This window comes from Oncorhynchus mykiss, chromosome 13 (assembly GCF_013265735.2).
Source record: "Oncorhynchus mykiss isolate Arlee chromosome 13, USDA_OmykA_1.1, whole genome shotgun sequence".
NCBI classification, from domain to species: domain Eukaryota; kingdom Metazoa; phylum Chordata; class Actinopteri; order Salmoniformes; family Salmonidae; genus Oncorhynchus; species Oncorhynchus mykiss.
The window spans coordinates 23,757,492-23,773,870 of record NC_048577.1 but is presented as its reverse complement, the minus strand read 5'-3'; the positions used below and the strand labels follow the sequence as shown (position 1 = coordinate 23,773,870).

At 43.1% G+C, this 16,379-nt stretch overlaps 2 protein-coding genes across 4 annotated transcripts in view; one reads left to right on the top strand and one right to left on the bottom strand.

The window, feature by feature from the left end:
- Positions 1-873: 873 nt before the first annotated feature.
- Positions 874-12,085, bottom strand: LOC110485999 (T-complex protein 1 subunit delta). The gene is made up of 13 exons (XM_021557273.2): positions 11,757-12,085; positions 11,223-11,275; positions 11,038-11,127; positions 6,235-6,343; positions 5,815-6,079; positions 4,919-5,051; positions 4,557-4,696; positions 4,207-4,303; positions 3,992-4,102; positions 3,525-3,655; positions 1,730-1,964; positions 1,254-1,367; positions 874-1,044 (listed from the first exon to the last, which is right to left on the bottom strand). The coding sequence occupies exons 1-13, from the start codon at positions 11,866-11,868 to the stop codon at positions 1,030-1,032; spliced, it is 1,605 nt and encodes a 534-aa protein (XP_021412948.1). The 5' UTR covers positions 11,869-12,085; the 3' UTR covers positions 874-1,029.
- Positions 12,071-16,379, top strand: part of LOC110486002 (tRNA pseudouridine synthase Pus10) — a 7,642-nt gene continuing 3,333 nt past the window's right edge. Inside the window, exons 1-7 of one of the 3 annotated variants that reach the window (XR_002468021.2) lie at positions 12,071-12,441; positions 12,919-13,051; positions 13,353-13,618; positions 13,949-14,035; positions 15,262-15,296; positions 15,730-15,804; positions 16,190-16,266. Coding sequence is in view for 1 of the 3 variants with exons in the window: in XM_021557278.2 (XP_021412953.2) it covers positions 13,463-13,618; positions 13,949-14,035; positions 15,262-15,300 (282 nt within the window). In the remaining 2 variants the exon portion in view is untranslated. Of the gene's footprint in view, positions 12,442-12,918; positions 13,052-13,352; positions 13,619-13,948; positions 14,036-15,261; positions 15,481-15,710; positions 15,805-16,189; positions 16,267-16,379 lie in introns of those variants that run through there. The other 2 variants (XR_002468020.2, XM_021557278.2) reach the window with 2 other exon arrangements.

Below are 16,379 nucleotides of genomic sequence, written 5' to 3'. Positions count from 1 at the left end.
TTTGTTGGAAACCTCTCTCTCCATATATCTGTGAGATGAAACATTTTCCATAAAGAGTTTAAACCAAAATTCTGATTGGTTGGCGCCGACCTGGTGGCCATCTATCTGTTAAATGATCTAGTGATATTAAAGTCCCCTCCTATCAATAATAACGAATCGGGAAATTTGGAAAACCAATGAAGTACTGTATATGTTTCTCTACAGATTCAAGCAACTCATCATCCTCAAAAAAGCAAACACAAAATATCGTTGCCCCATTGTGACTTCCAAAAGTTGGCATCAGCAGAAATGTAGTGCGACTCCTGAAAAAAAAACAAATCTGATCAAAGTTGTTTAGCAAATAAAAATAAGGCCTTGCACTTCACATTATCAGAAAAACAATTGGAGACCTCCACAAGTCTGGTTCATCCAGCACAACAGTTTTCAGCTGTGCTAACATAATTGCAAAAAGGGTTTTCTAATGATCAATTAGCCTTTTAAAATGATAAACTTGGATTAGCTAACACAACGTGCCATTGGAACAAAGGAGTGATGGTTGCTGATAATGGGCCTATGTAGATATTCCATTTTTTAATTTAATTTTATTTTTTTAATAAAAGCTGTTTCCAGCTACAAGTCATTTACAACATTAACAATGACTACACTATTTCTGATCAATTTGATGTCATTTTAAAATAGACAATTTTTGCTTTTCTTTCAAACAATGTCATTTCTAAGTGACCCCAAACTTTGGAACAGTAGTGTATATGGGGAAAGTTGCCGTTAACACCATTTCGTTGGTGTCATGACACAAGCCTGAGATTTAAAGATGAACAGCTGGTCAGTGGGGTCAGTCACTGAGGGAGCCCAAGGAGGAAGTACACAACAAAAACATGGTGTGTCAAAAAAAGAACTGTTTTATTAAACTACAGAGGACTTCTGGACATACGGGTCTTAGCAAGCTGCCGGTCCTATGACTCCTTGTGGCACAAGCACGTGCAGTAACACAGGCTGGGTTCTTGCTACATCGACAAATCTCCTCGTAACTCCTTATCGGGTGTTCACCTGCAAGAAAGGGGAAAATCTTATTACCTTATTAGGACACAGTTTAAGTGAAAGGAGGGGGGCTTTCAATTATTAGAGCAATTTATATAGTGTTGTGCGTTTTTTCTGGTGCTGTGTTCCATACTAAAATGGGCATACAAGATGTAATGCAGGTTGAATTAGAGGGCAGATCTCCACTAGTGACACCAGAGGGTTGTCTGGTCTCTTACCACGTCGTCAATCTTGAGGATGCTGCGGACCGTCTCGGTGGCGAGGGTCAGAGCGCTGACAGACACCAGCAGAGGCTGCACCACCAGCTCCTCTAGAATGTTGGAGATACCGCCCTGAGAGAGGGAGAGGAATGGGGAGACGAGTCAATTCCCTATTCTACATGATAAGACAATCGCATATCTGGTATGCAACTGCATTAATGTAAATCTTAATGACAAACTGTCAAAACGGAGGTTCTGTATCGAGCTGGTGAATGGCTGGGACACAAGAGACTACAGTCGATGAATAGGCAAATAGGTTTACTGCGAGCACACCAGGACAATGAGGTGTTGTCACGGCGTGACTCTAGCCTCACGAGACAATCACATTTGTTCTAAATCTGAATGTTCAACATTGCATCCTGAGAACAAACTATGGCAGGGTGAAAATAGGCATAAAACAAAACAGAATCCAGGAGAGAGTGGCAGGGCCGTACCTTGCGGACATTGATCCCGGCAGTCTTCTCGCCTTGGGCGTGCCTATTGCGGAGCTCTGTGACAGTGGAGATGGGGTTGAGGCCGGCGTTCTCGGCCAGTGTGGACGGCACCACCTCCAGGGCGTCTGCGTAGGCCCTCACGCAGTATGCCTCCATGCCTGGCAGCGTGCGGGAGTACTCAGCCAGGCGCAGGGCCAGCTCGATCTCAGGAGCACCGCCACCGGCGATCAGAGCCCTGGGAGGGAGAGAAAAGGCATCAGTCAAGGGAAAGAGAAACAAACTAGTGACAGCAAATATCAATTAGGCTGTCTTCTAAATAAAAATCCCTGAGTGTCACCAGCAAAGCACCACCACACCACCTCCATGCTTCACTGTGGGAACCACACATGCAGAGATTATCCGTTCACCTACTCTGCATCTAACAAAGGCACGGTGGTTAGAACCAAAAACCTCAAATTTGGACTCAGACCAAAGGACAGATTTCCACCGGTCTAATGTCCATTGCTTGTGTTTCTTGGCCCAAGCAATTCTTCCTATTGGTGTCCTTTAGTAGTGGTTTCTTTGCAATAATTTGACCATAAAGTCCTGATTCACGTAGTCTCCTCTGAAGTTGACAGTTGATGTTGAGATGAGTCTGTTACTTGAACTCTGTGAAGCATTTATTTGGGCTGCAATCTGAGGTGCATTTAATTGCCGATTTCTGAGGCTGGTAACTCTAATGAACTTATCCTCTGCAGCAGAGGTAACTCAGGGTCTTCCTTTCCTGTGGCAGTACTCATAAGAGCCAGCTTCATCATAGCGCTTGATGGTTTTTGCAACTGAACTTGAAGAAATGTTCAAAGTTCTTGAATTTTTTTGCATTGACTGACCTTCATGTCTTAAAGTAATGGTGGACTGTCGTTTCTCTTTGCTTATTTGAGCTGTTCTTGCCATAATATGGACTTGGTCTTTTTTCTTCTGTATACCACCGCTACCTTGTCACAACACAACTGATTGGCTCAAACGCATTAAGGAAGGAAAATTCCACAAATGAACAAGGCACACCTGTTAATTGAAATGCATTCCAGGTGACTAACTCATGAAGCTGGTTGAGATAATCCCAAGAGTGTGCAAAGCTGTCAAGGCAAAGGGTGGCTACTTTGTTAAACAAAAAATAAAATTATATTGAGATTCACTTTCTTGGTTACTAGATGATTCCATGTGTTATTTCATAGTAGAATAATAGTGAAGACATGAACTATGTAAAAAAATTAAAAATAAAGAACCCTTGAATGAGTCCAAACTTCTGAATGGTACGTAAGTTACCCAAACAAGGAATTTAATGACTGCATAGAAAATAGTTTATTGCAAATGACTGGTAAGCTGGATACTGGTGTGGCCCCACTTCTTCTGTTATAAAAGAGGGCATTTTAGATCTGACAAAAATGGTTGATATCAAAACAGAAATATCAATGTTTGGTTTCAAGATCTATTGGGATCACAAGGTCTGCTAAGCTCTTTAAAAAGGACAAAGTGCACATCCTTCACAGCCATTTTAGGTGTAGTTGCAGTCCTTCAGAGTATTATGTTCCTCTCAACAGGTCCAGAGCCAGAGGTGAAGCCCCTGACCCAGGTTGAAGAGAGGGTTGCTCTGTCCCCCGGAAATGGCCACTTGTGACATGGACAGCCACGAGTGGGCAAAGCTTAGAGGGACTTGTGCTTACTTGTCTATGTAATTATTCCACATTATCACGGCATGCATCTACAGAGGCTATTGTTGCTCAGACAGCTGACCAGAGTGGCCGCAGCACCATACCTCTTCTTCACCAGACAGCGGATGACACACAGAGCATCGTGGATGGAGCGCTCCGCCTCCTCAATCACCAGCTTGTTGGATCCGCGCACCACGATGCTGACTGTCTTACCAGGGCTGGTGCAGCCTGTGATCTATAGAGACGAACAGGCCAGAGAGAGAAACAGCATTAATTGACTTTCATTGGGAAACAGCGATCAGACACATGCCAAAGTCATCTTAGAATATGCTTTTCTAAAACCTTAAAAACGAAATTACAATGAACATTTTTTCATTCATGGAGGTTGGAATACACATAGGCTACATGCAATGCCTAAAATCATCACTGTTTTCAATGACCACTTAAAACATTCCAAGGGTATTAGCATTAGAATAAGAGTATTTTCTTGCATAGTTGTGATGGCAGCAAGAAAGCAGTCTCGTATCCAAGCCTGGGAAAGATTGAGATTAGTTTAAGTGAATTAGCGTACCTTGACCAGCTTGCCAGAGCCATCCAGGCTGACCTCCTCTGCCAGCTCGGCGGTGCCCATCATCTCGGGAAGGAACTGATCAATGTGGGCGATGGGCTTGGTGCCAATGGTCTGTAGGGGTGAAAAGTGAATTCAGATTCAACAGTCAGCCTTTGGCTATAACAGAATATCATGAACTACAAAGTAAAGACCAATAATGTGATTTATTTTTATACCTTGCAGATGAATTCAATATCCTCCCTCTCGATCTCCTTGACCACCATGATCTTCATCTTGTTCAGGAAGTGGAGGGCCAAATCGCTCAGAGCATCTCTGAAAGAAGTACGGAACTATTTTTTTTTAACCATGTCATCCAGTGATCAAGATAGCATGCAGACAGGAGGTCCACCTATGGGAAGAGTATAATATACAGAGGAACCCATGGTAACAGTGCTAATACCTGCCTTTCTGATTACACTCAAATACATTTCTAGACATTGTGAGAGCAATTGGACAAAGTGAATCGATGCCATGACGGTGATGATGTAACGCAATGCCATGACGGTGATAATGCGTCGGGTGTTACCTGAGGATGGACTTCTGGATGAGCAGGACGTTGCAGCCCGCCTTCTTGATCTGTTTGACCAGGTTGAGGATGTAGGCGCGCTCCTCGCGCAGCACACGGTCCATCTGGGCATAGTCTGACACTACTATCTGGTTGTCCATCTGGATTACGACATGAGGGACATAACAATAAAATAATAATAATAATAATAATAATAATACGGAGAAAGAATAACAAAACAATTGTAAGAAAATGTGAAGATTGAGGGGTAAGAAAGCGAACAGATAAAAAATGAATCGTCCACCATAACGTCAGGGACATTGACAAACATGGAAGCCAATTTCACGGAGACAAACAGTCAGTTTGTGATGTGATGGACTTACATCAGTTTTCGGCGGGGACAAGCAGAACTGGATGAGGGCGATCTTGGCCTTCTCCACACGGGACACGCTGGAGTTGACCACCTTCTGGGTCAGCACCAGGCCATCCACCAGCTCACAGTCATCAATGGTCCCACTGCAGAGAAACACACATTAGGTCATTATGGGTAGAACATCTGTCTAAGGGCAGCAGTTTCTACCTGGCTGATTCCAAACAAAGGTTCTCGACCATAAGGCAAAATAATTAATTAAATGTTGTTTTTTAAACGCAATCATTTGCGTTGTCGATTAAGATCAGATAAATGTGTGTCCATCCATGCACAAGGAAAAACACTCAAGTAGGACATCAGTATGGTTTTGTTGCTGATTACACAATTACAATTTTGTTGCGATAGCTTGTCAGAAGGTGACTGGCAGGGAAAGCAAAGTGGAGCCATTCTGCTAATTGACCGCCTGAGATTGATCTGGCACATCAGACATGTCCACATCCCCACAGAGAGAGAACTGGGGAGTGAAAATGTGCCTATCCAAACTGACTTTCAACTGTAGGAAGCTGTCAAAAGCTTTAGGAAAGGTATGGTATTAGTACAACACTGATCCTACATTAGTAGCCTAGGGTCTACTGCTGGATCATGTTCATTACACACCTAATGGCAGAAAAGGAACTGCGGAAGGAGGGACTATCTGGACTTTTCTAATAAGAAAAGCAAATTTTCCGTTGCAAAATGTTTCAACATCTCCTGTTGCGTGCCCTAATGAACATGACCCAGAAGTCAAAATAGGATTACAAACAGGGTTGTTTTCTAACATTTAAGTCCTTTTGCAGACGTTCTTATCCAGAACAATTTACAGCAGTGAGCACATAATCTGGACCCACCAGCCTTCCCCTCCCTCCTCACCCCAGCTTCTTGACAATGTGGATATCGTGCAGGTCCACGCCAGTGGCGGTGGCCGGGTCGATGACGCGCATCACGGCGTCCACGCTCATGGGCGCTAGCAGGCTGGAGTACTGCGACACCACCTTGGAGCACAGAGAGGTGGTGGCACTGTTCAGCAGTGTCTCGCGGTCGCTCAGGAGTACCGGCTGGCTCATGCCCGTCAGCACCTCGACGCCCTTGTCCACCGCCTTCTGGAACGACTCAGAGATAGTGGTGGGGTGGATACCTGGTGGATAAGCAGAGAGCAGGCAGTTAGTATTAAAGCTTTAGGAAGCAGGGACTCAGAACAGATTCTGGCCTAGGAGTTTATTGTGTAATCCAGGAGTCAGCAAGCCTGGTCCTGGAGATCGTCAACGATGCCATTGGTTCCACGTCACTTACCCTTCTGAAGCAACTTGCCGCATGCGTCAAGCAGGGCACCAGCAATCACCACCACCGAGGTAGTGCCGTCACCAGCCTCAATATCCTGTGCTTTGGACAGCTCCACCATCTGAAAGACAAACAGGCAAAACACAGCGTCAAACTCCTGATATTGATGATCTCTTAAAAGGGACAGAAGCTAGAAAGGAAAGTCCCCAAAGATGCCTTTCAGAAATAACCTTTAAAGAAATGTTGAATTTTAGCTCAAATGACAGTCCCCTGCCGGATGTTCAAATAAAATGTTATTGGTCACATACTTAGATGTCATTGCTGATGTAACGAAATGCTTGTGTTCCTAGCGCCAACAGTGCAGTAGTATCTAACAATTCACACAATTCTAAAAGTAAAAGAATGGAATTACTATATATAAATATTAGGACGAGCAATGTCGGGGTGGCTTTGACTAAAACACAGTAGAATATAATGCATACGACATGAGTAAAGCAGTATGTAAACGTTAGTGACCAGCGCGCTACAGTATTTTCTCTCCTGTGCGTTATTTCACTAACACGTCGCTACAACATCTGTATGTGACCAAAACAAATTTGATTATTAAAGTGGCTAGTGATTTTATGTCTACAGTGCATTTGAGAAGTATTCAGAATAGTTATGCACCAACACACATTTTGCCCCTAATTTATAATACTGTTCTTATTTGATTAATGGTGGTCGGACCCATCTATGTGAAGCTAGCCACAATAAGGATTAGCAACAAGTGGACTTTGTGGTTATCCTTCAAAATAAAAGTATGGCATAATTCTATTTGCATCACTGTCCAATCCAAGATGGTTGCCAATCAGTCTGTCCGTTTGTATGTCTGATCTTTGAGAGGAGTCAAGAGTTGTTTTAAATGACCCTGATCCTGTTTACTGAAGCAAATCATTTATGTGAAGGTGGCTGCTGTATATAACAACTATTACTTTTTTAGATCAGCATTTTACGAAATTTACTTGTACAAAGATTTCGGATTGAGAAGGCCTTAATTTTTTCCCTACACCTTTCTGGAGTTGGAGCTCGCCGAGTCAGGAGCGTCTGTCTGCACGCCGGGCCTGCTGCGCGAGCACAGGTGCACACTGAAGGCTAGGAGCGGAGAAGCGGCTATTGGATTGGAAAACCTAATGCACCGTGGGAAAATCTACATTGTTCTACACAACGTCTACGGGTCGTTGCACACCTGTGCTGAAATACCGCTCAAGCCGGCATTGTATCGGTTACTGTGCCTGCTCTTTACTCAATGCCATCCTGGATTAAATAGGCTGAATTAATTAACGTCGCCTTATGCCCTACAATTTGCAAACACTCAGAGACCATCATGTCAATACCACCAGGAACTCGGTCTCTCTGCAATTACATTTGTGCCCCTCTTAAACGCAACTGGACCTACACTATGGCATACTTCCAAAATCTCAAACTGTTGAATGACTTTGTGTCAAAAGACTGTTAGTTTTATTGACTGACAATGGTGCTGGCTCCACCAAGTCCTCACACACTGGGCAACAGATAAAGTGTTATGTTTTTACTGTTGATCTCTGGTAATGTGCGACCAAACCCTGGGCCGATAAGATACCATGCAATTTCTACCGATTCATGATTTGAAAAACAGAGCAGGTTTTGGCCTCTTGCATGTCAGAAATCCCAAAATAGACATGATTAGAATATGGGCCAAAACGACAAATGCAGACGCAATGGTTTATTCAGAAACTTGGCTAAAGAAAACTGTCAAATAACTTGATTTCTATTGATGGGTACAGGGTTTTTAGAACGATCGGATGAGTAAAGGAGGGGTTGCAACTTATGTGATATCCGAGTTGAACACCTCGGAAATTACCCTCGATTACCAAAGCCAAACATTTTGAATTGCTTGCGGTTAAAGTGACCTTATATAAGGACTCCCACGTCACTGTAGTTGGCTGTGACAGACCGCCCCCGGCGTCGAGGGACGCACTTAACTCTTGATGTCCTGCACAAGCAAAATGACTCTGAATGCAATCTTTTAGGAGATTTGAACTGGGACATGCTTACATCTGTACCAGACTCTTAAAAGAACCTTGTGACTCTGAATCTCGCTCAATTAATTAATGCGCCTACAAGACCGAATCCCAGAGCACCTAACAAATCAACGCTATTGGACATTCTTCTAACGAATACCCCTCACAAATACACATGGACTGGGATATTCTGTAATGTCAGTGATCACTGTGCAATTGCGTGTGTTAGAAATACAAACAAAAATATGACCAAAGCCAAACACATATTTATTTTTTTAAACAAAAAAAAAAACGACATTTTAGACAGTTTGATGAGCAAGCGTTTTTACATGATCTGTATCATACTGTCAATATTAAGTCTGATTCCCGACTGACACTGCCTGGAACTATTTTTATATGAAATTTGTGTTGATTTGTGATAAGCATGCCCCTGTGAAGACATTAAGAATCAGTGGAAGGGACAATCCCCGGTGTTCAGAGAACTTGGCAGAATTAATTAGAAAGAGAAATCTCTTGGGCTCAAGCTAGACCTACAAATGCAAGCACTTAATATCTGCTGGTTCAGTTTTTGATAATGGTGTAGCCCAGGCCTCAATTGTAAGCTCTGTTACAGTCCACTATGATATAGGCCCTCGTGAATATGATATAGGCCCTCGTGGCCCTCTTGACCAATTCCATACCCAGCATTTGGAAATCAGCTTATGCCGTCCCACTGCTAAAGGGTGGAGATCCCTCAGATGCTAATAACTATCGTCCTCTCTCTAAACTACCTACCCTGGCCAAAGTCTATGAATCCCTAGTGAACTCAGTTAAACTTCTAAATTGAAAAGAACATACTGAGTGGGGTTCAGTCTGGCTTTAGCTTGGGGCACAGCACCACAACTGCAGCTATGGCAGTGGCAAATGACATCATTAATGCGCTTGATGAAAAGCAACATCGCGCTGCTCTGTTTGATAATAATCCACAAAGGCCTTTGATTCAGTTGACCATGAATTGTTGCTAGCTAGACTCAAACGTCGGTCTCAGTGAAGGGGCAGTAAATTGGTTTAGGAACTATCTTTCTGACAGAACACAATGGGTATATACTGACAATCACAAGTCTAGCTTTCTGGAGATTAACAGAAGTGTGCCCCAGGGTTCTATTTTAGCACCTGTGTTCTTAATTTGTATTAATGATTTGGGAAATGGGATGCAACCAGCAAAGTTCTATCTATATGCAGATGATAGTCATACACTACTGTTCAAAAGTTTGGGGTCACTTAGAAATGTCCTTGTTTTTGAGAGGGGCGCCCATTATCAGCAACCATCACTCCTGTGTTCCAATGGCAAAACGCAAATTCCACTATTGTGCCTAATCCTTGTGGCTAGCTTCACAACACATAACCCGGTCTGGTCGAGCCTCACTAGCCAGATGAAGCTAGCTGGCTGCTTATAACGTTAGCTTTGGGCAACAGTGTTAAGTAGCTGGCTAGCTATTTATTTTCAATTAATTGAAGTTCAATTTCAATAGGTGAACAACAAGTGGCAACCTAGCTAATAGTTACAAGGATTTCTAAATCATTGCTAAGAATAAATTAAAATTACTGCAGTTCCTACTGGTCATTGTTTTCAGGCTGGTTGTATGGGTGCTAGCTATCTACCAAGCTAAAGCTAGCTACCCCAGAAGTTGCGGTCAAACAAATGATGCTTTATTACCAACATGGTATTGTAAACATTGTTTGTGGCCGGTGTTTGCAGACTTTTTTTGTGCAGCTTAGACAGTGTTACTGTATATTTTGTGACACGCAAAAGACCCAAATGGCGTTCCATGGTATGCATGTCGTGAAGCTATTACTGTGTAACTCCGGTTGGGCAACATCTGAAAAACAGCGCACTTAGTGTGTACAGGTGCTTGACCAGTCGGCGAAAGCCAACTTCACCCACGACAAAACGGTTGATTGTCAAGGGCAATGAATTCCATTATCTAGGCTTTAAGGGATTTGGCCTTTGAGTTGTTTCGCCAAAATTTTCTTAATCTTTCAAATGACTGCGCAACTTGTTGACTGCTCGATCCACAGCACACAGCAGGCCGATACCAATGTTGGCATTTAACTAATATCGCCCAAACTTCTTCCATTTAAGAATGATGAAGGCCACTGTGTTCTTGGGAACCTTCAATGCAGCAGAATTTTTGTTGGTACCTTTCCCCATATCTGTGCCTCGACACAATCCTGTCTCGGAGCGCCAATGACAATTCCTTCGAACCTCACAGCTTGGTTTTTGCTTGGACATGGCACTGTCAACTGTGGGATCTTATATAGACAGGTATATGCTTTTCCAAATCATGTCCAATGAATTTAAATTTACAACAGGTGGACTCCAAGTTGTATTACATCTCATGGATGATCAATGGAAACAGGGTGCACCTGAAATTAATTGCGAGTATCATAGAAAAGTGTCTGAATAAGGTATTGGTTTATTTTTAATACATTTGCAAACATTTCTAAAAACCTGTTTTCGCTTTGTCATTATGGGGTATTGTGTGTAGACTGCTGAAAACAATATATATTTAATCAATTTTAGAATAAGGCTGTAACATAACAAAACGTGGAAAAAGTCAAGGGGTCTGAATACTTTCTGAAGGGCAGCAGTATATAGGGCAGCAGCCTCTAAGGTGCAGGGTTGAGTAACCGGCTGGTAGCCGGCTAGTGATGGCTAGAGCAGTATTTGGCTAGAGCAACAATTGTAGAGGACAGCACAGAAACATATCCCCAGCTCCTTTCTCTCAAACCTTACCATCTTGGCTGCAGGGTGCAGCACCTGCATCTGTTTCAGGATGGTGGCCCCGTCATTGGTGATGGTCACGTCACCCTTCCCATCCTGAATCTGTAAGAATCAATTCCTCTTTTAGTTACAGACAAAATGACCAAACCTTGAGAGATGGTGATGAGAAGTTGATGTAAATGGTTACATTTAATTACCATTTTATCCATGCCCTTGGGGCCAAGGCTGGTTCTGATGCATTCAGCGACAGCTGTCAACCCAAAAGAGGTGTTACTTTCACAAAGAAGACCTACCCATCTAACAGTAGGATACCTTCTATAGAAAATGTTTACTGCTTGACTACTGAGGCAGACAAGGGGACCCCAAACGACTATTGGTTAAAGAGCACATACATGGATGTTCATGACAGTTCATTTGGCCAATTCTTGATCCCAACAAATCTAAGCAACTAATGGCTAGTTTAGCTAGTGCACTAATGTCAATCACAATAGTGTTTGGTGCTGCATGAAGGGTGTACAGAATAATGATTTGCTCTGTAACAGATTCTTGTGGAGTCATGCTAGCTAACTGGGTACCAACTTGTGGCTAACGGTTACACTGCCCATACTGAGCCAGCAGTAGCATCCATTCATTAGCAAAGGGAGTGTCGCAGCAGCTGATGCTATGGCAACTCACTGTGGGGTCAGTTATTCGTCCAACAACGCAATACGAATGCTGTATTTGTAGTTTACCTTTTCCTGCGGAGATGTTACTGAACCGAATCTGTGCTGGCTTGTCACGGTCTACATATGCCCCTCGTCCTTTGTTTTTCATCCCACCACTTGGCATCTTTGGTGCAGCCATTGCTTATTTTCGACGGAATATTTGACTAAAATACTTATGATGGGGACAGCTGTACCCCAAAACACAGAAACGGCTGCTCGACTTCAGATGGGTTGAGATTCAGATTTATCTCCCGCTCTGACTAGAACCTTCCAGAGCCACCGGTTTCGACTCTTGTAGAAAAAGGACCCTCCTGTCAACTTCGAAGGCGCCTTGATATGACGTTTTAGATGTCCAACAATTTGCCTTGCGGTTTTATATGTTGGGATGAGACAAGGCTAGTAGGTCACTGTGTGCATCGAATGCATATATATATTCATATTTAAGGTACTGGTAGTGATATTGTATACAATTAAAGGGACCTGTGGTGTTGATCAAAATGATAATGTCCACCCTCATCAATATATTAATCTATCTGATTCGACTAGTTTTGTCTACTTCTGATGAAGTCATGTTCCTGTAACATTTGCTGCATGCTGAGAAACCAAATGACTGAACCACAGAGTTTTGAAACCATCTTTGACTGAACTGTGTTCTTGCTCTACATAGACATCTGATTATCGTACAAATACTGTAATTCATTTGCCATTCAAGGTTCGTAAGCTTGTGCTTATTTGTGTTCTCAGATAAAGCTAACTAGCTACCTTAAGAACTAGCAGCACATCATAACATCAAATGCATCAACATCCACACAGGGCTGCGAGTGTGACCTAGTGCTAGCAATGTGTAGACAGGTCTCAGAGCAAGCAGCCTTTTCCAGTATTGTACAGTAGTACACATGAGATTTTACTTCTGAGTTAACAGAGATTATAGCCCCCATATCTATCTTTGTAATGCAAAGTGTGCATGCAAGCTTTGCTTCAGCTACCAATGATTGTAACCTCACCCTACAGTGTGTGATATGTTATTAGCATTGTGATGTGCATATTATATTACTCTTAGATAACCTACAGTAGTACTGATTCTACTTAACTCTGTCAGCTAACTTGTTGTAGTAGGTTTGCCAGACATAAGTGTACTTTCATCTTTCTTACTGATCTCATTCATCTGTGATCTCTGTCCATTTTACAGCTGTATTATGTTGCCCCTGAAGGAGAAATATAGACCAATAGTGAAGAAGCTGCTGGAAGCTGGATGCTGTGCCCGCTGTGTCCTGAGGTTCTGCTGCTTGGGGGTGCAGTCAGCCTACCGCCAGTCTTATGAGGTCAGTGCTTTTGCTGCATTGGATTGTCTTTGTACTTAAAGCAGGGACAGACATACAGACATTTCAGATTCAAGTGCAAAGACAGTTAAGTAGCTCCAACATTCTTTTTTGTAGGTAGTCTCGGCTTAAGGCTTTGCGTGAAAGCCTGTGGCAGACGCTACTTTGTAGGTAACCTGAGTATTCTCCTTTAGAATAATTGTGCCCGTGATCTAACCATATATTGGGTGAACTGAACTGCTGGCAGACATTTGAATATATTTTTTTGATGCTGAATAATGTTTTTCTGTTTGTCCTGCTCAAGATACAGCAAAGGAGCTTTGTGCTTTCATCAGTGATTCAGAGAATAACGAATCCCAAGATGCAGCCGTGCTGGAGCAGCACACAGAAGACCCCCCTCGTAAAAAAATTAAGATGGATGCGGCGGAGACGGACGTCCAATCAGAAGGCGACTCTGCCGTGGTTCCCGCGGTGATGGAGGAAGGCGACTCCGAGCCAGCGGACTCGGACGTGTGTGCGGTGTGCCTGGGAGTTCTACAGGAGTTCTGTGATGAAGCCTATGCCATAAAGGTGTGTTTGGTCACTATTAATCCTATTGCATTCGGAGCCACTGTTGTTTTACATGATACCCATGACTAAGTATGTCTTTAGGTACGTCCCAAATGACACCCTGGTCAAAAGTAGTGCACTATATAGAGAATAGGGTACCGTTTAGGACACAACGTTGAAGATTAAAATAAGAAAGACCTTTGTATCTGCCTAGTGATCAAATACTCCATCATCGTCAATCAATGCTCCAGTCTACCAGAATCTGCCTCAATTACCACAGCTTGAGGCCTAGGAGGACTGAACCAACAATGGAATTTGGGGGGATTCATGACACTGTTTTTGTGTGTGCAGATATCGGATGTGGTGAAGGCCAAAAACTACCAGTTTGACACGATGGTACTGTCCGTCTCCCTGCCGGCCCAGCTGTCTGTCAGAGAGGTCAGTGGTTATATTGTAGGCCTTAGCTGATAACTGATGTCACGCAATTGTGTAGCTATCAGCTTTTTATTTCACCTTTATTTAACCAGGTAGGCCAGTTGAGAACAAGTTCTCATTTACAACTGCGACCTGACCAAGATAGAGCAGTGCGACAAAAACAACACAGAGTTACACATAAACAAACGTACAGTCAATGACACAATAGAAAAATCTATGTACATGTAACAGTATAACTTTAGACCGTCCCCTCGCCCATACCCGGGCGCGAACCAGGGACCCTCTGCACACATCAACAACAGTCACCCACGAAGCATCGTTACCCATCGCTCCACAAAAGCCGCGGCCCTTGCAGAGCAAGGGGAACTACTACTTCAAGGTCTCAGAGCAAGTGACGTCACCGATTGCAACACTATTTAGCGCGCACCACCGCTAACCAAGCTAGCGTTTCACATCCGTTACATACAGTGTGTGCAAATGTAGAAGAGTAGCGAGGTAAGGCAATAAATAGGCCATAGAGGTGAAATAATTACAATTTTGCATTAACATTGGAGTGATAGATGTGCAGATGATGATGTGCATGTAGAGATACTGGGGTGCAAAAGAGCAGGAGGATAAATAACAATCTGGGGATGAGGTAGTTGGGTGTGCTATTTACAGATTGGCTGCGTACAGGTACAGTAATCGGTAAGCTGCTCTGACAGCTGATGCTTGAAGTTAGAGAGGGAGATATAAGACTCCAGCTTCAGTGATTCTTTTTCAATTCGTCCAGTCATTGGCAGCAGAGAACTGGAAGGAAAGGCGGCCAAAGGAAGTGTTGGCTTACAGTATATTCAAATGGTTTGTCTCAAAACAACTTCCATTCAATAGAAAAGTATGATTATTTGAAGCTCAGTTGATTCTGTCATAGCCACACGATCAGTATAGCCTGGACCACAGTCGTTCTATTCAGTGTGATGTGTGGCAGTGCGAGACTACTTTACAGTCAATAATGCAGTATCTTGTCCCTGGGTTGGCCATTAGAGGGCATAGTTACCTCATAGTTAGTGGTACTGCTTCTGTCTAGTATAGAGACTAGAGTAGACTAAAGTGCAATCCCGAAAGCCATTGTTTCTACAGATGTGGCATTCCCATTAAGGTGAGCATGACGGATGCTTGTAAACAGACAGGATGTTACTCAGGACATTTCTGAACATGTACCCTCCTCTCTCTCTGCCACACCCCTACAGCACTCTTGTTGGCTGCATGTAAAGAAGGAAGTGAGGTAAGTTCGCTTCACCAGAGTGGCGTCCATCTATCTAGCCTGATTTCTTTCCGTTAAATAAATAATTCTAATCCCAAAGTATCATCACATCACTCCAAAACATTGAAATATTACAGTGTTCATTACTATATTATGAACACACATCTTTACCTTTTCTAACATGTCATGTCTTAACCCATAAGAGTCTAAGGGGGGGAGGGGGAGGGGAGGGCGGGGTTCTACTAAGCTATATGGAATTGTCTTAAGGAGGTCATACCAAGGATCATTTAGCTATTTGATTTTGAATTTTAAAGACCCCTTGAAGTATCCCAACAATATATTAACACATTTTTTGAATGAAAAATGTTATTTGGCCTTACTGCTATTAGCCCATACAAACGCATTGAATAACAGATTCACTACATGAAACAACAGATAGGATGATGTCATCCAGGTGAAGGAGGCCTTCAAGTGGACCATACAGGGTCTGATGTCCAAAGAGCTTGGTGGCGTACCTGTGGTGACCAAGGTCAGTGACCAGTGACCCGGAAGTAGCCATCCAGTGGCCTCACATGCTGATGGGTCGGACACCACTGTTGAAAAATACTTATTCAACAAGTAGTGCCTTGTAGAGTAACTATCTATAGAAATAACCTGTAATGAGCTAGCCTGGATCCAGATCTGTTTGTGGCCTTGTCAAGTCAATTGCTATCATTGACAAGAAAAACATGACCGGGAGTTGACATTGCGGCACAAACAGACTTGCACTCAGGCTAGTAATGTGAGAAGTGTTCTCTTAGTAAATTTACCCCGGTAAAATGAAGGCAAATAGAGCCAATGTAAGTGACAAAATTCTATTCATTCCTGAAAATATTTATTCTTGATTTGATTTTATTTTCCTCTTTATCCCACAGATCAGTCGACAAACTGAACAGTTTGAGGTGGGCGTGGGGTTCACACATCCAGAGACGGACTCAGACTGCCACTTCCTGTAAGTTCTCCAAGCACACTCCTCCTCAGGGTATAGACCAGATGAATAGATTGACTAGACAGCCAGATGGATGGATGGATGGATGTGCGGAAGGACTGATTGACTGACAGATT